Source organism: Jatropha curcas, chromosome 5, assembly GCF_041381405.1.
Source record: "Jatropha curcas cultivar XTBG-Jc1 chromosome 5, XTBG_Jcur_1.0, whole genome shotgun sequence".
NCBI lineage: Eukaryota > Viridiplantae > Streptophyta > Magnoliopsida > Malpighiales > Euphorbiaceae > Jatropha > Jatropha curcas.
This window is the reverse complement of record NC_143155.1, coordinates 29,048,754-29,073,907: the sequence shown is the minus strand read 5'-3', so window position 1 is coordinate 29,073,907 and position 25,154 is coordinate 29,048,754. Positions and strand designations below refer to the sequence as shown.

The following is a 25,154-nucleotide window of genomic DNA, read 5'->3' as shown; positions in this document are numbered from 1 at the left end:
TGACTTAATTTCCCATTAAAATAACTCAAATGATTAATTTGTTAGAATTGTTTTTTTTTTTTTTTTTTTCCCATAAAAACATACCATTTCACACGTTTCCAGTAGCCTCAAAATATAAAACCCCACCAACCCCCATTAATGTTAATGGCCAACTAAGACGCACAGCACAGCAAATTCTTCTGCAACTGGGTTCTTTCTCTCTTTCTTGATCTGATATCAGCGAGTTCAGAAACAAGCGGCTCGTGTTTTTCCATTCCTATGATAATGGCGATATGGGTTTGTTCAAAGAAAGTGTTTCTTTTATAAAGAAAAGGTTACATTTATAGAGAAAGAGAAGCATAGAATAGGAGGGAACTGTTTCAAACGGTAACCAACTAAACATCATCAATTGCTCAAATTCAAATATCCCTATGCGTTGCTTTTTTTGTTAACCGTTGCTTTTTCAACATTTTAAAATTTCTGTTTCTGTTCTGCCAATTGCTTCCAAAAAGGATCTAATACTTTTTACCAAAGACTTGCTTTTTTTAATTATTTATAATCCTTTCCGCGAATTATTTCAATATTTCTGATGGTAATAACGACCTATGAGTAACCCCTTTTGCTTTTCTGTAGTAACAAAGATAAACAAACACTTGTTTCTTTTTCTTTTCTTTGATATATATATCTCTCTCTCTTTGAAAAAGATTCTGCAATTCAAGTCAAATTCCCACTAACCAAAATTTTTGACACTTTGATGATTATTTTTTTCCAGTACTGCAGCAATCGGGAGTGGGCTTCCATAGATAAGAATTAAGCTTCAAATGGATAATTCTTCAAATTATGATGATGGTTCTGATCTGGGTTATCTACCTTCACCTTCATCAACTGAAACTCCCGGGTTTTCAACAAGAAGAGGCGACTCTTTCTTGTTTCGACGGACTTATTCAGAAACTTCAGCCTTTTCTGAGCCTACAGATGACCACAGCTGTTCAAGCGAACCTTCTCATTGTCATTGGCCAGCAGACAAGTTTTTAGCTCACGACCAGCCTGTGCTTGGAAAACTAAGAGTGAATACAAAACAACAGAAGCAAATTGTCAACGATCAAGAGTCGGTAGATGCAGAACTTGAACTGATGAAAGAAAGATTTGCTAAGCTTTTGCTTGGTGAAGACATGTCAGGAAGTGGCAAAGGTGTTTGCACAGCTACAACTATCTCAAATGCCATTACCAATCTCTATGGTATTAATAAATCATTCTTTCTTTTTTATCTGTTTATCATTTATTGACTAGTTTCTGCATTTTTTTTTTTTCGTCTTTTTTCTGTTTATCATTTATTGACAATTCTGTGCAGCTACTGTGTTTGGACATAATTTGAGGTTAGAGCCACTTAAGCCTGAGAAGAAGGCGATGTGGAAAAGAGAAATGGATTGTCTTCTGTCTGTTTGTGATTACATTGTAGAATTTATCCCAAAATCACAGAATTTAAAAGATGGAACTGCTTTAGAGGTATTGTTTCATAAAATCCATAGCCGATATATCTCAACATTTTTTTTTCTATGTTTCCTGTTGATATAACAAGATTCACTTGCTTTTCAGATTATGGAAAGCAGACCTCGATCTGATATTTACATCAACCTTCCTGCATTAAGAAAGCTCGACGCAATGCTCATTGTAAGACGAGCTTTATTTTGCTTAAAACAGATCAATTCTGCTGTTTTTTTTTCTCAAGGCCATAGCTCACAAATTTTTTTTTTTTTAATTTTACAGGAAATATTGGATAGTTTCCAAGATACAGAATTCTGGTATGCAGAACAAGGAAGCATGTTAGCAAATTCAACTCGTGCTGGTTCATTTCGCAGAGTGATTGTACAGCGAAAAGAAGAGAAATGGTGGGTGCCAGTTCCATGTGTTCCTCCAGGTGGTCTAACAGAAAAGTCAAGAAAGCATTTGAGACACAAACGCGATGCTGCTAATCAAATTCACAAAGCAGCAATGGCTATTAATAGTAGTATTCTCGCTGAAATGGATATTCCAGATACATACATGGCATCTCTTCCAAAGGTTAGCCTATTAGATCAGAATTACCATACATAAACATTACTCGTACAGAAATTCTGAGTCTATATTTTGACTATATTGAAAAATTCAGAGTGGAAGAGCAAGCCTTGGCGACACAATTTACCGTTATATGTGTTCAACAGATAAATTCTCCCCCCACCATGTTCTGAACCGTCTGAATATGGCATCAGAACATGAAGCACTTGAGCTTGCAGATCAAATAGAAGCTTCAATGTACACATGGAGGCGTAAAGCATGCTTGAGTAATTCAAAATCATCTTGGGGCATGGTTAAAGAACTAATGTCTGATGTTGATCGGACGGACAAAAATCATGTTTTAGCAGAAAGAGCAGAGAGCTTGCTCTTCTGCTTAAAGCAAAGATATCCTGAACTTGCACAGACATCTTTGGACACTTGCAAGATTCAGTACAATAAGGTAAGTAAGTTTGAAGCTTTAACCGATATATATCCGTTCCTGTATATATAGAAATGATATATATATATATATATATATATATATATATATATTTTTTTTTTTTCCTTTGTCTGAAATGGAATTAAGGTAAATCAGTGTTATTGTAGGATGTGGGACAAGCAGTCCTAGAGAGCTACTCAAGAGTTTTAGAGGGGCTAGCATTCAACTTAGTTGCTTGGATTGAAGATGTTCTTTTTGTAGACAAATCAGTACGAAACCAAGATTAAGGATTATCTTAATCCAGGAGTAGTCTTTTCCTTATTCCAACAATCAGCACAACACAAGCTTCAGGCTTTAGGGAATATTGTTTACTTGTTTTTGCAGTTAAATTGGTAGTTGCTAAACCTGTGAGGAACTAGGTGATTAATCTATTAATTACTTTCAAGAAAGATTGTACATTTTGTTACAAAGGAAACAAATTAAAAGCCTCCAAAAAAGATAGATTCCAAGAAACACCTGATTCCAAGAAACACCTAATATCCATAGTAGAATGATTTGTACATTCATAAAATAATAAAAATGGGTTACCACATACATACCACTACTTGTTTCAGACATCAGTCAACGATCCCCTTCCAAGCCTTAGAGGTGGCAACCGCTTTCTTGGGCGAGAATTGGAGTAAGAAGAATGGAAAGAATCAATCTTTGACTTGCATTTGTTATCGTCGCCATTGTTTTCCTCCAAACACTTCTTTATATCTTTACCTTCTTCTTGAGAGACTACTATCCTCTGCTTGCCATTACCAGACTCTCCTTTGTCAGTATCCATAGCGATCCCAAATTGGTGATGTACGTACACAACAATTACGTAACCTGAATCAATTATCCGAAATCCAAAATCAATTAAATTTTTCCTCAGAGCCGGATCAGATCAAGAATTGCAAAACATTCAGCAAAGAGAAAAAAGAGCATGATAGGGAAGGGAGTTGATCAACGTAACGAAGAAGAAGAAGACTGCTGGCAATTGGTAACCAACGGATATTTTGCCCTATCTGTTAGGTCGAGCAAAGAATCATTCGTATTTGTTCCAACAACAAACAAATAAATACTCCTCCATTCGCAGATATAATTTTTAATTTATATGTCTTATATCTTATTTAATATAAATGTTTAAAGTTCAACAGAAAAATGTGAAAATTGAGCCAGCCACAATTAATTGTGATAATAACATTTTTTAAAAAAATAAAATTGTAAAAACATTAGTGTTCTCTTTTTTTTTTATCTATACTGTATATAAATATGGAAATAAAGGAAATAATAAAATTTTTAATATTGTCCTCAATGAAATTTAGAGTATCACTTAGTCATTATCAATTCGACAATTATATTTTATTCCAATGAATATTTGGATGAATAGTTCGATACTATTCTCTCTTAGATAAGGGAGCACTTTATCCCTTATTGGGCTGACTTGTTGCGACTAAAATTTAGTTCTAAACCAGTAGACTCGGGATACCTATGATTAAGAGAAAAAAAAAAGAAAAATTACATTTTATTATTTGATTGGATATAATTTCTAAAAATTATTTTTTAAATAAATAAATATATATAATAAAAAAGAAAAAAATATACTCTTCTGTTTCTTATGGTTGTAGAAAAAATTATGGGTTTATTTGGAAATAATATAACGTTTTTTATGTAATTTTTTTTATTATTTAATTAACTTATTTATTTATTTTAAATTTGTAACTTAGAATAACAGATAAACAAAATACTTGAATAAACTCATTGACCGATCAATATTAGATCCTAGCACAATTTGCTTATTTGACTTTTTTTTTTTTGTCTATCAAAATTAAATTAAATTTAATTAAATTATAACATTTCCAAGGTTATTTTTCAAATTCAAACTATTTTTTAATGAAATTTATTTACTGTTATATGTTGAGTTTTTAAAAGAGTTTTATTTTTAATAAAAATTTATTATTTTTTATTTTTTTTCGTTATTGAATTAATATGTAACCACTATCACTTTAATTTAGTAAGAGATCTATATCTCCCTTGCAATAATAAATGACCTCATGATTAAACATTTTTAATTTTCTTTATATTTTTTCTTTTATATCCTAAATATGTTTGACTTGAAAGAAAATAGTGTTTATGGAATTGAAAAAAACTAGAACTATATATTTCTGTTTTGGGTTTCAAAAGTTTGTGCATAGGTCATATATTCCCTTCTCTAATATACTAGGTAAGTAATATTATCACTATAGCCAAAATGATTACCACTATTAATTCATATCAGTTTCTCATTTCTTTTCTTTTACCTACAAATAAAAAAAAAATTATTATTATTTTTCATTATACTTGTATATATATTGAATTGGGATTAAAGGCAAGGGTTAAGGAGTGAGTGAAAACGTGATTTTCTTTTTGAGTACCTATCAAAGTTTTAAAAATCTATATTTATATATTAAGAACCGAAGAATTAGGTATATAGATTAGAATGAACTCTATTTTGAAACCATTTCATTATATAAAAATAAAATCAAGTACATAAAAAATAGCATTGCAAGTAGCTTATACGGTAATGTCTAATACCAATTAACCAATTGTATCTATTTAACCTAAGAAAAAATTTATACTTTACTATTATATAGATAAAAAATTGAAAGAGTATAAAAAATGAAAATATAAGAAATATAGTTAACGTGCAATGCACTTCATAAAAAAAAAAAATAGTATTTATAAATATCAAAATAAAATAATATACGGGCCTGCTAGCGTTTTCTTTTTACAGGGCCGCTGTCGTTTGGTAATTAAGAAATCATATATATTTCGATTCAATAATTAACCACTTTATAATATACTTATTATATTTGATAAAAAAATTATTTAATTTCTTTATTTTCCAATAATTAGAAATTCAAAAAGAGTTTATTACATCAGTGATAAAAGTCTTCAGTTTGTTTAATAATTAATAACATAATATAAATTATTAGAAAAAGGAAACATAAAATATTATTAATGCCAACTCAATTAATGTCTATAGTAAAAAAAATAAAATTAAAGAATAACATAAAAACTTTTTTTTTTTTTGGGTCAACTTAGCAGCTTAAAAATTGTTTCTTTTGTCACTTCTCTTTTTACATACATTTAATTTAATTCTTTTATGTCTATATATATAGAGAACAAAAAAATTAAAAATTAAATAAAAAATTGCAGCGGCAGCACTAAAATATGAAACAAAATTAAAAATGACAGCGGCGAGCAGCATAGGGAAGTAGAAAGGGATATTATTTGAAACTTGCAATTGAAATGCAAACACATCGGCCCCAGTGATGCTGAAAACAATAACAAAATGGCAAACTCAATACACTTCAATACAAAAGTCTGCAAGATTAACTAAGAAATAAAACATCTGAACTGCAAGGCAAATCTAGGTGCAGAAACACAATCAAACAGTCCGATAATATGACAGTCCGGATTACAAAGAATTACAAAACAAGTCCATATCAAACAAAATGTGACATTTGAAACAACATTAAAGAAGAAATTAAGAATAAAGACCACATGCCACAGAAAAATGGAAGCAGCCACTCATGCATAAAGAAATGACACAAACATGCAAGGAACACTGCAAGCACAAAGAGAGAGTGAGAGAGAGAGAGAGAGAGAGAATGCAACAATAGATTGATGCACATGAAACAGCTACAAATCATTCTTGACATATTTTACCCTGATGAATTGGTAAGGTAAAAAATTATCTCTATATATACAACAAGCCTCTGAACTGCACCTGGCGAACAGAGTCTAGATGGGCGGTGATCAAAAAGTTAGTAGTCAAGTGGGCCCGAGACCTGCCGGGGCACGCTGAGTAAGAGCATCTTTGCTTCAATACCTTCACAAGCACCTCATGCCCCCAAAAGAATGTCCCTCCCAACATCTCCCTTGGCCATCAATGGCAGGACATGCGAGAACAAGGTGGAACCTTGATGCCATTTGTTCATGATAAACAAAAACGTTACCTGTTGAGGGGACTGTTCACTACAGGCCAAATCAAGAATGAAAGTTAACTTAAATCAGCTATCATCATCCACAGCGCCAATGTATGTGAGATCTGTCCGTCTGACCCTTACAGCCCCTTTAAGCCAGCTGGAGGCTCGAAGATTAGCATGGTCACCACTGCCAATCACAGCTGTGTTACTTGAAGATGAGCCTGATCCAGTGCCATCTTCCAAGAGCGTCCAAGGGTCAATTTCCATATCATTATCCTGTTGCAATGGCAATGACTTGAGCTTCCCTGTCATGTTTGCTGTCGTTCGCCCCAAAGGAAGGGGATTTTTCTGCGGTGGGTTTCCAGTGTGTAACCCAGATATTGTGGAACTAGGTTGAAGTGAAGCAACAGAAGCAATAGGAACAGAAGGTAACTGGCAAGATATGGACCATCGTACAGAAGGAAGAAGTATTGGCATTGCAGCTTGGATGCGGCACCGGATTGAACCAGGCAGCTGCATGTGATCCAAGTCATTCTGCATCCATAAAACATCTATCAATCAAGTAGGACGCATAAAGATAAATAAATGTATATCTAGTACCGAGTCAAAATTTATAATGGAGAGGATGATAAATAGGACGGAGGGGTAAAAAAAAAAAAAAAAAAAATTCTAAATGTGTGAAGAAGCTCATTAGGATTCTCCATGCTGGATAAGCGTAAACCATTTTTTTTAATTTGCTGACATAACATTCTAACAGATCGGCCAAATAGTACTCAATCTTTTATCCCAATAATGAGTCAGAAACTGAAAGTAGTCTCTTTCTACTAGTAAAAAGTTAATTTGCTATATCGAAATCAATCAACTCAAAGAGTAGAATACATCAGAGAACAAACCTGCAAACTCTCCACCACGTCACGATCAAGTCCAGCAGAATCCTTTGAAAATTCATTCATTAACTTGGAAGCTGCCCTTGATTTCAACCAACTTGGCTGGCTATTACTCAAGAGACCATGCAAGACTAATAATAACCGATCAAATAGAGATTCACCAGATAAATCTCCAGAAGCAGCTTCTGATGTTGACTCCAGTTCCATCTTGGATTGAGAACTTTGCATAGGAGAGAGAGATAGGTCTGCATCCTCATGCACAACCCGATGACCTAGCAGACGAAGTATTACAGATGCAAGCATGTACCTCATGTTCCGGCCAGATGGTTCCCTGAATATTACAACAAATGAAAAACTAAGATGAAACCAAATACTAGCAGTTGCAAATTACAGCATCAAAGAAGGCAGCATCCACTGTTGCAGATATAAGAGAAAAAAAAATGAATAATTACCCATCTGCACATATTATAGGAAGCAATCTCAGCAATAGTTGCAACCGGAGTGACATAGAAGCTCGCAAGGCAGCAGGAGATGGCAAAGCAGTATCTGCAGCTCCTCCTGCTGTCCGTCTGTTCATTCCTGGGCTACCACCTCTTATAGCTTTGCGATTGCTACCTTTATTTACAGGACCTTCCAATCCAGAAGAAGTTGATCCTGCCTGCTTGCTCGCACCACGAGCAAATGCATTTATCTGTTGCTCAATATTAATTAACTGCTTGATCAAATCACTTGCAAACGTATTACGCGACTCATCTGAACCTTGATCTATGCATGGAAGAACTAGTTCAATGAGAGCTCTTTCAGTAATATGTGTCTGGTTGATACTGAAACTATCAGTTTCAAATATTTGAGTAGGAACTTTTCCAGACTTTTTTGCATCTGTGCTGTCGTCAACAACCTCCCCCTCTTCAAGGGAGGTGACCTCAAACTTCTTCTTGTCTCCTCTGCTCATCACAAGATCAGCACCTGACTTACACCAGCCCCATGGCCTCCAAAACTGAGCCTTAGTTGAAAGATTTTTACTCTCTGCAATATTAGTAAGACGTTGTCTAATGGTTTTCCGTCCAAAAAGAACATCAAGGCCTCCCAAGAACCATTTAGCCTGCAATAACATCGAATCTTCTAGTGACCTTCCAAAAAGATGAACCAGCTCGGAGAAAAGAGGTGCAGCATCAGGTCTGACCAACAACCTTGTTAGGATGATTACAATGAAGTTGTTCTCGTTTTCAGAAGCAGCAGCTTTTTCAAGACCGGGTGAGGAGGAACGAATAGCATCTGCTAGGGACATATCATGGGTTTCAAGCTTTTCCACAAGGGCTTGTTCATTCAAAAGCAACCTAAGTTCAACCCACTGCCAATGGAATTTTGCAGGCTGCAAAGTATCCAATACATTCACTAGCTTATCCAGAAGCTTTGTTTCACTCTCTGCATGTTGAACTTTAGATCCACCAAATCCAGAAACTCGGTTGCTCTCATCCTGAGTGGATACACAATGTGGCATCTTACAATCAATGATGGCATTCAAAAACAGTCTTCCACGGAGAGGAACAAAAGCTGCAGATTTAGAGTGCACATCCAAACCATTTAACATGGCAGCAAAGTCAGCATCACTGGCATCTGCAGCTACAAGATCATAAAACCCTTGACTGTCTCTCAGACACACATCCCGAAAGGGCAGGTGCTTTATGGCATCTCCTATGGCCATCGACAAAGATAAGTATAACTGATTTAAGTCTTCACGGTTTACAAGGTCTTTGCTAAGAATAACTTGTCTCCATATGACAAAGGCAAATATAGAATAGGCTGGTGGAAAGACCAAAGCAAGAGGAAGCATTCGCTGCATCCTAGAAAGAGCAACTATAGATGATTCACCCAAAAGTTCGACAATTAAACCATCACATAGAGTTCTGCAATTCCCAATGAGCAGCCTAAACAAATGCACATAAACTTCAATTGTGTTATCCCCCTTAAAAGCTGAAATTGAACGGGCATTGCCATTTGAATTGGATTTTGTGCTCCTTATAAACTGAATAACATCCAAGCCTTCCTTTAGTCTTAAGACAGTTACCATTCTCTCCAAGCTCGTAACACCATGGATAAGAGCTCCAATAATAAGTGCAGATATTGCAGCAGCACTTTTTGTTCCCCTTCCAGATCTGGCAGAATTGCTCATAATCTCATTGGAACTGTTCATATTGGGATCTTCAGGAGACAGTTGAAACTGATTTCGAGAAGCCTTTCCTGGAGCAAAAGCCATAAGAAGAGCTGACGAGGCTTCTGCAGCAAGAGCTATCTCAAAAACCCGGCTTTGACGCTCTCCAAGGGCTTCCTTAAGAAGACACAGGCAATTGATATGGATGCGCAAAATGCACCTAGCAAAACTCATTGAAGCCATAGCAGATGGAGAATTGGAATGATTAGAGACTGCTGAAAAATCAGGCATTTTGGCTATAGTTGGTCCAACATTATTGACTATAGCAGAAACAGCTGAAGATACCAAAGAAGGGTCACCTTCTTGAGCAGCACCACCAGTCTGCCGAAAGCAATCCAATAATCCCCGAATTATTTGTTGAGCTATCTGGTGCCCATCATCAGATTTTTCAAATCCAGGACCTTTTTGCGTACCAGTACCAAAGAACTTTCTATCTTTACCAAAGAAATAGTGAAAAGCATCATCAATTTGTCTTTGTACTATATCTTTCATGCTGATTCCAGCTCTGCTCATACGATTACCAGTTATCTTTTGTCGGAAAAAATCATCAAGATCTTCAACTCCTGCTGGAACTCCCAATGCAAATCCAAACTCTCCATCCAAGGATCGACTGGGTTCAAGTTCAGAAAGAAGTCTCTTATCACAAGTTGCTTTAAAATTCTTCTCCCATTCAAGAACACTTGCCACGTTGCCATATTTCCTCAACAAATATCGGGAGTAAGTTAAGACTGCTGAACCTGAAAGTCTTCCATTAGAAGCCAGCAGTGCTGCTACCCGTTGTATTGCAGCTGCCAAGACTTCAGGAATAAGATCTGCTGCAACAAGTATGTTCTCGTACCTGAAAAAGAAATTCATCGTTCATCAATATAGCACTATTCGTCCTGAAGCCATTCTATGGCAAAGAACATCAAGTGAACAGATGCCATAAACACATTCAAAAATGTTTATCACATAATAAGTCCATAAGCACAAGGAAACAAGAAATACTGAGCATATAATATTTTTCCAGCATAAGAACAGTCTGAAACTTTATAATTAGGCAAAATCTGGGAGCTCACCTTCGGAGGCATGACATAAGAAATGCCTCTCCCACTTCGCACGCGTGGTTTTCCATATTCCTTTGCAATACTGCAATGTTTCTCCCACTATGGATTGTGGAATTGGTATTGCTGACAACCTTTGGCAAAAGCCACAGCAATAACTTGGCTGCAGAAACTAAACCATTACAAACATCCATCAAATATAATACTGCAGAGAGCTCATCCTCACCAAGCTTCCACCGGATAGAGCTTCTATCGTCAGCAGGAACAAAAGTCCTAGTGAACTGGCTGGCCTTGGCAATATTCCTTTCAGTCTCTTCAACAAGCTGCTTAACGACAGTTACCAACCAAACGGTAATGGACCTCTTCTCCACAAATCGCAGTTGCTTCAAAGCTTTTGCAATTGAAACAATATCTCCGCTATGCAACGTTCTAACTCCATCTGCTGACTTAAGCGTTTCTGCCTCTGTTCCATTTCTGTGGTGAGGGCAACCAACCTTATTATCACATACATGACTTGTGGAAGCTCCCTGGCTGCCTTCAATCCTAGCAGCTGCTAACTGAGCTAGACTTTGAGTTTTACGCACAACCTTTTGCCTACCCTTCGAGATCTGTTTGGAAGACTTAAGTGGTGGATCAACCTTGGATAAATCTAAGGATTTGGTCCCCTTCCGCATCCACCAAGTATCTTCATCATCAGATACTGGAGAATGACCTTGAAGGCACGAGCTCTTTTCTTCACTTAATTTTTGTCTCTTCGCCTTTCTACAATCCTCACACCCCGGAGTACTTTCCACTAAATCAATTTTGTTGCATGTTGAATCAGCAACCCTCTTAACACTCCCTTGAGAGTCATCCAGTCCTGTGTCTGAAGATGGAGACAAGATAGGAATTTGTAACAGCACTGAGATAGATGCCTTCAGTTCATCAATCTCAGCATTTGACTTGACTTTTTTCGAAGCCAAAACATTAGGCCAGGACTGAATAGTTTTCCATTGATCAATAGAAGCTGGAGAAGCACCATCCTTTACAGACGTTGGATGATGCCTTTGTTTCCGCATCAGTATATTCGATCTGCACAAATTTTGATTTTGTTCACAAAGGACACCACGTAGGAGAAGGCGACGTTCATTTGAGTAAACATGCATGGCCTCCAAAAGATCAGACCCTTCTACAATTCTTGCCTCTTCCAAGATATCATGGAGGAAGAGCCCAGGCAATTGTTTCAGAATTTGATAGTGTCTCTTCCGTCTGTCAAGATCACCTGCAGGCCCACTTGCATCCATAATCCCACTAATTATCAGCTGTCTAACATAAGAATGAGGATAGAAAATTCCAGATTGTATAAGTTCCACTATGAGCAGCTGAAGACGCTTCAAACCTTCTCCTTTTTGAACTTCATGTTGATCAATCCAACAAACTATGATGTCATGTAAAGGACCTGGACTCTCAAATATATCTGACAAATTTCTAATTTTTCTATTCCCATTTTTTGTGTTGCCTTTGTTTTCACATCCATTTCCCACAGGAACCCTGCCAACATAATTATGCTGACTGAGACCTTTGATTCCGAGGGATCTTTCATTCTTCCGTCGAGATCTACTTTGCATATCTCTTATTTTCAGCCTTAGGAGCCGACTTGCAATATAAACCTGAGAAACATCTTTTTTACCACTGAACTGAACATCATTAGGTGGGGCAGCCCGAAAATCCCTATAATCACATGTTGCCCACTCACAAAGGAAAAACACAGAACAAATAAATGACAAGCTCACAGTCCCTATCCACTTCAATGATGACCTCAAGCATGGACTGACTTCTTCAATCCAACCCTCATCAACAGCTCCATCACAAAAATTTTCAAAAAGAAAATTATAAGCCTCTCTAATGTCTCCCTGTGAAAGAGCTTTATCCAATGCTTGTACAGCTTTTGCTACACTGTGAACCAGATAGCCAGGACAAGCAGCCTTTGCAAGATTATCTGCCCGCTTCTGGATGGATGAAACAACCTTATTAAAAGAAAAGGATTGATACTGAGCATCAAACCCTTTATTTCTTAACACCCCAACAGCTCCAGCTGAATTATCTATGGTTTTTCTTGCCTCTTCAGATGACTTCAATGCAAAAGCCCCATCATTTACTGTATAAGACAGTACAATTTGTGGTAAAGGAAAGCAATCCAAAGCAACGAATGTATCCGGTACAGCCAATATCAAATACCGAAGCATCTCTATTAAAGCAGAAGTTGTGTAAGCCCTCCGAGAATTATCTACAAGATCTGATCCAACTGGAGAAAGTTCTACAATGTAACGAACTGCTATTACTGCAAGAGTACGGACATACGATTGGGATAGAATAATAGTATCTAAAACACCATATATGATTGGCAACAGTAACTGCAAGATCTCAAGCATTTCCTTTTCCTGAAAGGAAGGCAAGTTAAACCAGAAACAAAAATTCCAATTAGTTGTTCACATTCAATCCTGTGCAAACACAAAATTTATCTAAATCTTGAAAGCAATAGGTTCAAAAGAAATGGCACAACCAGAAATGTACCTGCAGTTGACTAAGAACCCAATCAATGATTACAGAAGGAAGAAGCAGCCCTTCAGCATGGTGCCAGTGTATCAACCGTACCACATACCACCACTTAAAATGCAGGGAAGGCTCCTCACTATCAACAAACACCACAGCTGGATCACTCCTGTGCTGTAATGAACCCGCATAGAGCATTTGTGGCGATCTATCTCTAGTATGTGGAGCAGAATGGGAATTATTTCTGGAGAAAAATTCATCAAGGAGAAACTGCAAGTACTCAATAACATCTTTTGTCCAAAGTTCTGTCCGAGACAACTGAGTTTTATCAGGTGCTCCAGATGAAATACTAGCAGAACTAGGGCGGACCTGCAATAGATAACCATAACCTGCTATAAGAAGCAGTCAACTATAACTAAGGGTAGCACAAATAGAAGATAGTATTTAAACAGCTCTACCTGATTAAGATAAGTTACTTTGATAAACCAAGTTGCTCTTAGCAATGGAACATTATTCCTTATAAGAACTTCAAGAAGGGATTTCCTCCGATACCCATGAGGCACATGGTCGGCCAAAGAGCGCAATCGCTTGTGTGGTTGTGATAAACCCTGGCATAAAGATGAAAGGGGAAAACTTATAGGGATGAAACCCAACAGGGAGTAAGATTGCCATTAATTCATCACAACATACATGATACATTTTTGGTGGAACTTGAAAAACAAATTGCAGTTTCAATCGAACATAAAACAATCTATACCTCAATCCATTTCCTCCTGAAATCTTCACCACAAGGCCTTTGCTCAGGAAAGACACCAGGCTTGGTTAATAATGACCCAGCAAGCGGCACACCATAGACCTGACCAGCCTGTCATATTGATAAGAATATGTATATGTTCATATTCATTGATATGATCTCCAAACCTAAAGATACGTTTCGAGAAAGTTTTTCTAATACAAATGAGATTGGCATCAAAGTATGCAATAAGAAAAGCCTATTTTAAGATTTACTGGAAAAGAAATTACATGACCACCACCTAAAATTAGAAAGGAAAAATGCATCACCTTGCGCTTTTGAGCACGGGACTCATTAATGGCCCTCAGACATTTTCTGATTGCCTGCAGACGAAAACAAAGCATCAACTGTCATTAGGTGCCAACCATTTTACAATGTAGCTTTTTTTAAAAAAATCCTGAATTAACAATTAAGGAAAGAACATTACAGCATCAAAAAAAAAAAAAAAAAAAAAAAAAAAAAAAAAAAAAAAAACTCACCTCTCTGCATCTTATGACAACAGGCTTAGTAAATTGTTGAACCTGAGTCAATGAGATTTCTCTATTTTCCTGACAAGTTGGCAAGCAAACCAAAATAAGATTTGCTATGATCATTTATCTATTTGCACAAAAATATTAATAACCAATTTTAATAAGGACTACACGACAACTAGTGGACTCCAAAACTCGTGTCACTTGAGCAACGTCAAATAAAGTATGGCCAAATAAAATAACTTTTGTGAAATTGACATCAACCTTCACAGTCTATAAAGGAACAAATACAGAACAACTTTAGTTTAAACAAAATGTTAAAACTAAAAATTAGAGTGTGTACAAAATAGAGTTTTGATATTTTAATCCCTTAAGTTTCCATGACTCATGAGATCTAAGAAGAACATAGGTACTCTCACTTATATTGAATTCATATCCAGTAGACAATGACATAGTCTAATGTAAAGGAAATGAAATTCAATGACTAAAAAACACACCTCAAGGCCTTCAACTGTCTCCTTGTATCCAGACTGAACATATTCTTTCGTGAGGGTCTCCTCAGGGCAATTTGGAGTCTGGGGATGAAAGTCGGGGGGTCCAAGTCTGAGATTTTAAATTGTAACAGGGCATAATACAGATAAGCATCATATGCAACATAACACCATATAAATAAAAATTGAAATAGAAAGAATAGGAAATGTTCTTAAATAATGTTGCATTCTATTAAACCTCTAATTGAAATTGTTCTGTCCACAGAGAAAAGTAATCAAAATAAAAAGAAAACACCACGCTAATGCTGAGTTTACCGGGAATTCAGGGGCTCTTTATCACACTTCAACTTGTACGGAGTCAGTGGAGGTGGCCGCCTGCACCATGCAAAACAATTAAGAGCTATCCATCATAAAAAAATAAGCAACATAGAATATTGAGAATGTCATAATTCATTCAACGAGATGCTATGGAATAGCATCAATTTAAAAGGAAGATATGGAATAGCATCAATTTAAAAGGAAAACAAGCTCTTGATTGAATCAGACCAGAGAAGGAATAAAAAGAGAACCTCCATTTCCATACATCAAACAGTATGCAGCATAAACAAGAACTAGAGAAACAGGCATTGTTGGCCCTTATTCTCTATGAGACAGGCAGAGTGCAAATGCCTGAATGTTTTGCAACATGATTTCAAAGAAAAAATAAGTACAAGCATAAACTACTGTAATATCCACAAACTCAGTATGTAAACATATATAAGCATACCATATATGGACCCAGTCAATAATTATCACAAAAATAGTGGATACATACAAAACTCCATACTATGGCCACGAAGTTGCCTTTAAAATGAAAACAAAGGCTATCTGGGATTATACATGAGAAGCTGGAATTCATTTTCAGTGAAGTACAGCACATAGGACGATACCATATTTACCAAATTACCTAGCATTAATGGAGAAGTTAGCTTGCAATGAAGATGAATCAGCCCGGCCAGTATCCCTAACTGATGCTCCACCAATTACATTATTATTAACTGCACCAGTGCAGTTGGCAGGATGATACCTTTGCATTTCTCCAAACTATCACCGGCATACTGCTCCCAACATCAAACCACTGCAAGAATAAATCAAAATAATACAAATGTGAATGGCATCCAACAACCAGGTGTTATAATTGTCTAGCCTCCAGCATGATAAAAGCTAAAAATTAATATGATAAGATTCCATAAACTACTGTTCAATGTTAATTCAAAACTATACTGTCCCTAAGTGCCAAATTCTTACATGCCTAGCATATTTAGAAACCAATCCATGTCATTGCAAGCTAACTGTCTGAAATGTTGGGCAACGAAAAATAAATAAACACAAGAAACAGCCTGTCATGGTATCAAAAATAATAGAGCAAAAGGGTATACAGGGAGTAAAAATGGCAGGCCACAGATACAACAACAATAAAATTACCCATATTCAAGTTAAATCTCACGAGCTTTCAAGCTTTCCACTTGTTAACATAATTTTTAATGAATCTAAATCAACTTTAATGTAGAATTTCAAGTACGGCAAAAACCAATATATGAATTCATAACTGTTCATGCTTAAAGATCAAGAATGAAAAACAAAGCATCAGCTTCAAACATAAACCAGCACTTTTGCGTGTGAACCAAATAAATAACTACAAGAACAAAGGTAAAATTTGGAAGAGAGTAATTTCAGCAGTTGTCAGAGTAAAAATCATCTTGTGCTTGTGACTATTCCAAGAGGATATGCCTTATTTGCAAAATGAAGCGAGCCAAATTCTAGATGTTTTGTTTGGAAGGAAAGACATCGACAGATCAGTTTGTCCTATAGTATTCAGATATTCACGATGAAGGAGTGGATTCTCTTTTGGATAGGCCCCAAAAGGAGAAGGAAGGATTTGAGCCTGCCAAATCTCCACCCTCCCCTAACATCAATAATATTTACTAAAAGAAAATATTAGATTCTTTTAAAACCATTAGCATCAATACTGAAGTATTCCCGCACCAAACAATTTTGTGTGTGCACGTAATGTTTTGAAACTTAGACAAAGAATAACTATTGGTCTAATGTACGTGCTACGAGCAATGTACAATCAGACATTGGTTGCTGCAACATCAACTCTGCTGCAGTTGCACTGTGTTGTAAAGTTTTGAATTATATTCTCCAAAAGAAGAGAAGTTGAAGAAGAATACTAGTTCAAAACTGCCAACATTTAATATCATCGAGAAAGAGCATAACTAGGTTACAAAAGTTCAATGCTGCAAACAAAAAATTTAAATTAATATAACTCTGAACCTAAAATATGTAAAAATTTAAAGTAGAGATGCTGTTTTTCAAATTTTAATCAAACGCCCAACTAGCTGCACTCATATTAAACAAGAGCATAAGTTAATTTTATTACCTTGATCTGCAAAAACTAGGCCTGAAACCCGATTAATAATAGCTCAAGTTTTTAACTCTTTCCCTCCAAACATGGCAGCCCAGAAAGCACAAAACTTAAAACGCACAAAACTAATCAAAAACAAAATGCAAATAACACGATATCCATACGGCAATACGACAAATCAACTGAATCACACAAACATCCAATTCAAACAAAACCACCCAGCATCCTATATCAAACTAAATAAACATTTCCACCCTAAGTCACCAAATCTAAAAGCAAAAGCGCCACAATTTATCACAAATCAAAACTAGGGTTTAGACCGAGCTCCGATTCCCAGCTCGAACGCAATAAGCAAGCTACTAAGAACCTCAATATATAGTCCCAAGCAGGATAGAAAGCTAGGGTTTTAATAGCGAATTCGTAATTAAGACTTAACCTCACGTCGATAACGGAAAAAAGAATTGCGATTTGAGATGGAAAGAAAAAAGACAGCAAGGTCATAGCCGTACCTTGAATATTAAAGATTCGAAGAGGAAGAGAGATGCAGATAGAATAAATCCCTCTAGAGAGAGAGAAAATGTTTTAGAGAGAGAAAGCGGAAAGAAGAAGGGTCTCGGCCTTTGAGGGCTTTGACTCTTTAGCTTTGATGATGATGACGATGATGATGATGCTTCTGTTACTTCCTGTGTTAGAATAAAGAGAAGGTGGGCAGCGATCTAATCATCTTTTTTTTTTTTAAATAATAATAATAAATACATATAATCACATTTTTTGTGCGCTTTTCCCTGTTTCGCCCTCGATAACTTTATGCATTTCTGATGAGATTACCGAGAGGAATCAACCTATCAAGGGCAAATTAGTAAAAGTGATTTGACACCCAAGAATAATGGCAACTCTATTATAGTATAATAATCTGGGTTTTTGTTGAGGGTGTTTTTTCAGTTGATATCACAGGAGTTTATTTTCCTTTTTGGCTTAGATGGTTCTTATCTTATGTGGGATTGGAGATAGAAAGGGGATTAGGGTTTGGTCCCTTTGGTGGAGGATGAAGATTTTGAGTTGCAACTAGCTAATAGTGGAAGTGAAGCTTCACTTTTCAAATGGGCGAAGTGAAATTTTTTTTTTTTTTTTTTAATGTAAGTTTGATTTTTGACATCTTAACGTGAGATTATTTTTTTATTAACATTTTTTTCGTTTTTTTATAACAATTAACTTTTTTTTCCTTTTTTTATTATTGTTAGTTAGGAAAACTTTAACAAAATAAACATCTACGCTTAAATCGACTAGACCCATATATCGAACTTAACAAAGTCACCATTAATCTGAAGAATTGAATGGTATAAATGTGTAACATTAACAAAATTATAAATTATATAACTAAATTTTGTGGCTATATACTGGCCGAGTTAAGTGGAAATTGAATTGTGTTCGTTGAACATATATGCAAATTTGAAAAAATAAAAATAAAAATTGAATTCAAACTTTGCTCATTTTAATTATAACCAAGCTCATACTCAAGCTAGGAGATTAACAACTGCTATTGATTTAGTAAACTTTTCCTTAAACGTATTGGTTTCAATTATTTGGAAAATTGAATTTAATTAATTTATACGATGATCCACTCACACTACCCTAATACTATTGTTTCTATACAAACAAAATCTTTGTACAACATATTTAAAAACACAGTAAAAAATTTTGAAACGAAAATCATAATTTATTTATCTATACTTCTATACTATATATAAAAGTAAGAATGAGGAAAATAATGGGATTGCCGATATTATCCTACTGAAATTTAAGTTATTCTAAAATAACCTTAATTTTAACCGGTTAAAAAATTTTAACCTAAAAATATATATAATATTTTTATAATTTGATTTTTTTAATTTTTTTAATAGATAAATGAATATAGATAATTAACCATATCAAAATTTTAAAGTTTTACTATTATTATCTTATTTTGTCTAATTATATTTTATTTTGTTATATTATTATATAAATAAATAATAATAATTTTTAATAATTTATTATTGTTATAATTTATAATTTATCTTCAATATTATAATTTTAAATAATATATGTAAACGAGGCATTTAAAATTTTATATATATATTTTGATTTTATTTTAAATAAATATATCTAGACAATTCAAATTTAATTTAAAAAGGGTATGGTTAAATTTATTTAATTACAAATTGCACTCTAATTTGGTTAAAAAAATAAAATAAAATATTATTATTTTTAAATACCTCAAATTTAATTAGTCATATTGATATCTTTTATAATTCAAATCCTATTTCTATTAAAGAATATAATTTTATTAATAATTTCTTAAAATGCTTTCATGATTTTGATTGGCTACAAAAATAAAAATAAAAATTTATTACTATTTATAAATATTTAATTTGATTTATTAGATTGTTTTCTTATTTTATTGTTAACGTATATTTATTTACTACAAGAGATTACAATGAAAATTATTAACAAAATATATAAATTAATTATAAAACATATAATAGAAGCTATAAGATGCTTTTTATAAATCGATTGGTTTTTCCTTAAAAAAGAAAATAAAAGCAACTAACATATAATACAAATTGTATGAATCAGTACGTTGACATACTAAAAAAATATTTACTGTATATATAAAGTGTAATATAATTTAACCAGTCAATCTAAATAAGAATTTATATTTTAATATTATATAAATAAAAAATTGAATGAGTATAAAGAATGAACATATAACGAGCATAGTCAACATGCAACACGTTATAAAGAAGACTAGTATTATATATAAAAGTGAAAATGGAAGGGAATAATAGAATTTCCTATATCACCATTAATGAAATTAAAAATGTTCTAAAATACCTTTAATGATAGCAATTAAAAAATTACAGTTTATTAGTTGATTGGATATAATTTACAAAAATTATTTTCTCAGCCAATTATATGCGGCCTGATTGTCTTCTCACTTATGTGAGGAGTAAGACTCTCGAATTTGAATTCTCTTTACCACAAGTGTTTTCACCAATTTAATTATTGTGTAGTTCACAATATTATTTCGATCCATCAAACATCCTAATGAATAAAAAATTATTTTTTAAATAAATACATATAAATAATTAAACATTTTAAAATTTTAAGTTTTATCTTTATTAAATTTATTTTTAATGAATATATATGATAATGAGATATTTGAAAATTTTATATAGTTTATTTATTAAATATTTAATTATTTTAGGAAATATATATAAAAAAAGAAAGAAAATATTATTTTCTTTATATTTGTATGATATGATTGGATATTTAAAAATAAAATAAAATTTCAAATAGAATATATATAATATTTTATTTAGGAGAGAGATAAAAAAATGTATATTATTTTTTTGATTAATGTTTTTATTTTTTTAATATTTGTAAGATTTGATTGGATAAATTTTCAAAAAGTAAATTTTTAAATAGAGTTTACATAATTCAAGCTCGATGGTATACAGTTGAAATTTTTAATTTTAAAAATTTAATATTTTATTGGTATATTGATATATCTATACATCTTGAAAAGTTTTTTTTAGGTGAGTTACAAATTTAATTGTTGTGTAGTCCGCAGTATTATTTTAGCCATCAGGTCTCCTAATAAATCGAAAAAATAATTTTTTAAATCAATACACATATATAATTAAGCATTTTAAAATTTTAATTTTTATATTTACTAAATTTATTTTTAATGAATATATATGATAATGAGAAATTTGATAATTTTTTTTATTTAATTTATTAAATATTTAATTCTTTTAAGATATAAATACAAAAATATATCTTTTTATTAATATTCTTTTTTCTTTATTCTTTAAGTTTGTACAATATGATTGGATATATTTTTAAAAAATAAATTTCCAAATAGAATATATATATAATATTATATTATATTTAGGAGAGAGATAAAAAAAAAGAAAAAAGTATATTATTTTTATTAATATTTTTATTCTTTATGTTTGTCATATTTGATTGGATATATTTTTAAAAAGTAAATTTTCAAATAAAATTTACATAATTTAACATGTGATGTAAACAATTGAAATTTTAATTTTAAAATATATATAATATTTTATTGATATATTTATATATCTATATATATTGAAACTTTTTTTTTTTTTTTGTTAAGTGAGTTTTGAAAGAGTTTTATTCTTAATAATAATTTTTGATTTTCTTTTTCATTACTGAATAATTTGTAACTACTATCATTTTAATTTAGTAAGAAATTCATATCTCCATTGTAATAAATAGATGATCTATTGATAGTTAAACATTTTTAATCTTCTTGATATTTTTTTCTCTTATATCCTAAATCTGTTTGACTTAAAAGAAAATAGTATTTAGGAAGCTGGAAAAAAAATAAGAACTATATATTTCTGTTTCGGTCACTTTTTGGGTTTCAAGAATTTGTATGTATGTGCATATATTCTTTTTGTCTAGTATATTGGGTAAATAATATTGTCACCGTGGTCAAAGTGATTTCCATTATCAATTCAGATCATCTTCTCGTTTCTTTTCTTTGACCTAGCAATAAAAATAATTTATTATTATTATTCATTATAATTATATATAGATATTGACTTGGGGTTGAGAGCAGGGATTAAAAATTGAGTGATGACTTGATTTTCTTTTTGAGCACCTATTAGGATTTTTAAAATCTACATTTATAAATTATGGACTAAAGGATTAGGTTTAAAGATTAGATTGAACTTTATTTTAAGATCACTTCATTATATAAAAATATAATTATGTATAAAATAAGTAACACTGCAAGTAATTTATCCAACAAAGTACTGTACAAATTAACCATTTGTATTTATTTTAATTTAAACAAAACTTATGATATATATATATATATATATATATATATATATATATATATATATATATATATATATATATATATATATAGAGAGAGAGAGAGAGAGAGAGAGAGAGAGAGAGAGAGAGAGAGAGAGAGAGAGAGAGAGAGAGAGAGAGAGAGAGAGAGAGAGAGAGAGAGAGAGAGAGAGAGAGATAAAATGAGTATATAACGAGAATAGTCAACGTGCAACACCCGTCATATAAAAGACTAGTACTATGTATGAATGTGGGAATAGGGGGAATAATAGAATTTTCGATATTGCTCTCAATGAAATTTAGAATATCTTTAAATAGTTTTAGTCATAGCCAATTCAAAAATTACATTTTTATATCAACGAGTGTTTGGATGAGTGGTTAGACACTCTTCTCCCTTAAGTGAGGTCGAGGGTTTGATATTCATGAATGTAACAAATACTCGCTATGAGTACTTTATTCCTTCTTAGGTTAGGCCGACCTGGTGCGAGCAAGATTTAGTTCTATCCCAGTGAACTCGGGATATCCGTGGTTAAGACGAAAAAAGAAAAATTACATTTTATTATTTGATTGCATATAATTTCTAAAATTATTTTTTAATAACCTGGCTTTTTTTTTAGTCCATCAGAATCAAATTTAATTAAATTATAGCATTTCCAGAGTTATTTTTAAAATTCAAATTGGTAATTTTTTTAATATAATTTATTTCTTGTTATAGGTTGAATTCTTAAAAGAGTTTATTCTTAATAAAATTTGTTATTTTTTATTTTCTTTTTCGTTATTGTATTAATTTATAACCGCTATCACTTTAATTTAGTAAAAGATTTATATCTTCCTTGTAATAAATAGATAGCATCATGATTAATTATTTTTAATTTTCTTGATATTTTTTCTTTTATATCCTAAATATGCTTGACCGAAACAAAAATAGTGTTTATGAAATTGAAAAAAACTACAACTATATATTTATGTTTTGGGTCATTTTTTGGGGTTTTAAGAGTTTGTGAGTATGTTCATATATTAATTTCTTTAATGCATTAGGTAAGTAATAATATCACTGTAGTTAAAATGATTACCATTTTAATTCAGATAATCTTTTCATTTATTTTCTTTTACCTAAGGGTGTCAAAACGGGTTGGCAGGTCGGGTTCGACACGAATTTGCCTAACATGCTACACGATTAGAGTCAACACGAATACGATTCATTTAATAATCGTGTTAAATTTGTCAACATGAACACGACACGAAAATTAGACAAGTGACACTAACATGATAAGTATAACTCGCCTAATATTATAAACAGGTTAAGTATGTCATGTTGATATGTGTACGACCTATATAACCTGCTTATGATATTTTTAAATTTTAACCCATTTAACTTAAATTATATTTAAAAATAAATTTTTATATATAAAATGCATAGATTTTTCAAGATTTACAATTAAAATAAAAAATTAATACAACAATAGAGTTTAAATAAGAATTTAGTTGGAATATTTAATTTTGATATAAAATTACCTTTTTACTCTTAAATAAATAGGTCATTCGCCTAAGCCACGTGTCAACCCGTGACACGACACATTTATATTCGTATCATAAATGGGTGACTCGTTTACGATACAAACCCATTTAACCTCAATTTTAACCAATTTATTTTGCGTGTTAGGCGAATTATGTTCGCGTGTTGTGATCCATTTTGACACCTCTACTTTTATCTACCAGTAAAAAAAAAGTTATTATTGTTATTTTTTATTATAGCTGTATATAGATATTAATTTGGGATTGAGGACAATGGTTCGAGATTGAATGATAACTTAGATTTTCTTTTTGAGCACCTATCAGAGTTTTAAGAATTTATATTTATAAATTATGGACTGAACGATTAGATATAAATATTGGATTAAATTTTATTTTGAGACCAATTCATTATATTAAAAATAAAATCAAGTATATAAGAAATAACATTATAAGTAGCTTATACGGTAAAATCTAATACAAATTAACTAATTGCATTTATTTTAATCTAAACAAAAATTTATATTTTAATATTATATAGATAAAAAAAATTAAAAGAGTAAAAAAAATGAAAATATAATGAGCATCGTCAACGTGCGATGCACGTAATAAAAAGCATTAGTTTATATTATAAGAAGAGTAGTATGATAGTGGTAAAATACAACTTTTATTCAAATTCAATTAATGAGAATACCAAACACATACATGGAATAATAAATAAAGAAGATACGAAATTGGCAAATTCTGAATCTGATGGTAAGGTAAATGGTCCATGCAAAGATGCCATCTGCCCTTCATTTGTAAGCAAAGTAAAATAAATTGAGTTGACGTATTGCCTGGTCCAAAAGACTGGATCTCAGCCTTCATTTTGGTCACAAGGAGAATGTAATTAAGTCCAGTTATGGAAGAAATGGACGACTCAAAGTGCAGACAAAGGACAAGATTAGAAATGTGAAAGTGAAATCAAGGCCTCGAAGCAAGACTACATCATCTTAACACCTTACGAATAGAATGTGGCGGTGATTTAGGTTTCTCAATATCTTCTATCATGTGATAGCCACAAATACAAAACAGTATTTCTGGCCTTTGTCATTGTCCTCTTGTATTACAGCATCATTAAACAACAGCCATGGCCGACACAGAGAAACAAAGCGAGCTATTGACAAAGTGTTAATTTAATCATATGATGACTTTTAAGCAGATTTTGAATTTTTAATAGCAGCACTTTAATACTGTTTTTAGTGCTGGCCAGTTGGGATTTAAAAATCTTGGAAATATAAAAAGAATGGAAAGGAAAGAGAGCCGTGTAGCTAATTGCAAGCTCCAAAATATTTGACAATTTTGAATCTTGATAATGGATATTGCTTCTCTAATCATTAGAGAAGATATTGTATTATTTTAAAGTCGCAGTAAACAATTTTTTTCAAAAGAAAAAGTTGCAGTAAATAACAAGTGTGCAAGTAACTCGAGAAAGACACAGAA

At 32.6% G+C, this 25,154-nt stretch overlaps 2 protein-coding genes and 1 long non-coding RNA gene across 5 annotated transcripts; 1 reads left to right on the top strand and 2 right to left on the bottom strand.

Moving 5' to 3' along the window:
* Positions 1-671: 671 nt before the first annotated feature.
* Positions 672-3,670, bottom strand: LOC149496553 (uncharacterized). Its single transcript, XR_016321030.1, has 2 exons — positions 3,052-3,670; positions 672-1,040 (listed from the first exon to the last, which is right to left on the bottom strand). It is a non-coding gene; the product is annotated as an uncharacterized LOC149496553 (long non-coding RNA).
* Positions 801-2,901, top strand: LOC105642982 (rop guanine nucleotide exchange factor 2). 2 transcript variants are annotated; one of them, XM_037640889.2, is made up of 6 exons: positions 801-1,218; positions 1,331-1,485; positions 1,576-1,650; positions 1,747-2,040; positions 2,129-2,473; positions 2,620-2,901. In XM_037640889.2, the coding sequence occupies exons 1-6, from the start codon at positions 801-803 to the stop codon at positions 2,737-2,739; spliced, it is 1,407 nt and encodes a 468-aa protein (XP_037496817.1). In that variant the 3' UTR covers positions 2,740-2,901. The 2 variants fall into 2 exon arrangements, with proteins under 2 accessions (XP_037496817.1, XP_089578242.1); XM_089722116.1 differs by having other exon boundaries at positions 1,576-2,040.
* Positions 3,671-6,124: 2,454 nt separating the features above from the next.
* On the bottom strand, positions 6,125-18,015 carry CCT (RNA polymerase II transcription mediator). 2 transcript variants are annotated; one of them, XM_012227999.4, is made up of 13 exons: positions 17,795-18,015; positions 15,825-15,995; positions 15,194-15,253; positions 14,885-14,990; positions 14,397-14,465; positions 14,187-14,240; positions 13,882-13,989; positions 13,583-13,732; positions 13,146-13,493; positions 10,608-13,012; positions 7,790-10,387; positions 7,344-7,668; positions 6,125-6,984 (listed from the first exon to the last, which is right to left on the bottom strand). In XM_012227999.4, exons 2-13 carry the CDS (start codon positions 15,950-15,952, stop codon positions 6,535-6,537), a joined length of 6,801 nt encoding a protein of 2,266 aa, XP_012083389.1. In that variant the 5' UTR covers positions 15,953-15,995; positions 17,795-18,015; the 3' UTR covers positions 6,125-6,534. The 2 variants fall into 2 exon arrangements, with proteins under 2 accessions (XP_012083389.1, XP_020538508.1); XM_020682849.3 differs by lacking the exon at positions 17,795-18,015 and adding an exon at positions 17,301-17,624.
* Between the last annotated feature and the right edge of the window lie 7,139 nt (positions 18,016-25,154).

Coding starts and splice junctions, on each gene's coding strand:
- LOC105642982 (XM_089722116.1), top strand. CDS start 801: ATGGATAATTCTTCAAATTATGATGATGGTTCTGATCTGGGTTATCTA. Junction 1,486..1,575: donor AAGATGGAACTGCTTTAGAG/GTATTGTTTCAT, acceptor CTTGCTTTTCAG/ATTATGGAAAGCAGACCTCG. Junction 2,474..2,619: donor GCAAGATTCAGTACAATAAG/GTAAGTAAGTTT, acceptor GTGTTATTGTAG/GATGTGGGACAAGCAGTCCT.
- CCT (XM_012227999.4), bottom strand. CDS start 15,952: ATGCAAAGGTATCATCCTGCCAACTGCACTGGTGCAGTTAATAATAAT. Junction 10,388..10,607: donor CTTATGTCATGCCTCCGAAG/GTGAGCTCCCAG, acceptor TTTCTTTTTCAG/GTACGAGAACATACTTGTTG. Junction 6,985..7,343: donor ACGTGGTGGAGAGTTTGCAG/GTTTGTTCTCTG, acceptor TTATGGATGCAG/AATGACTTGGATCACATGCA.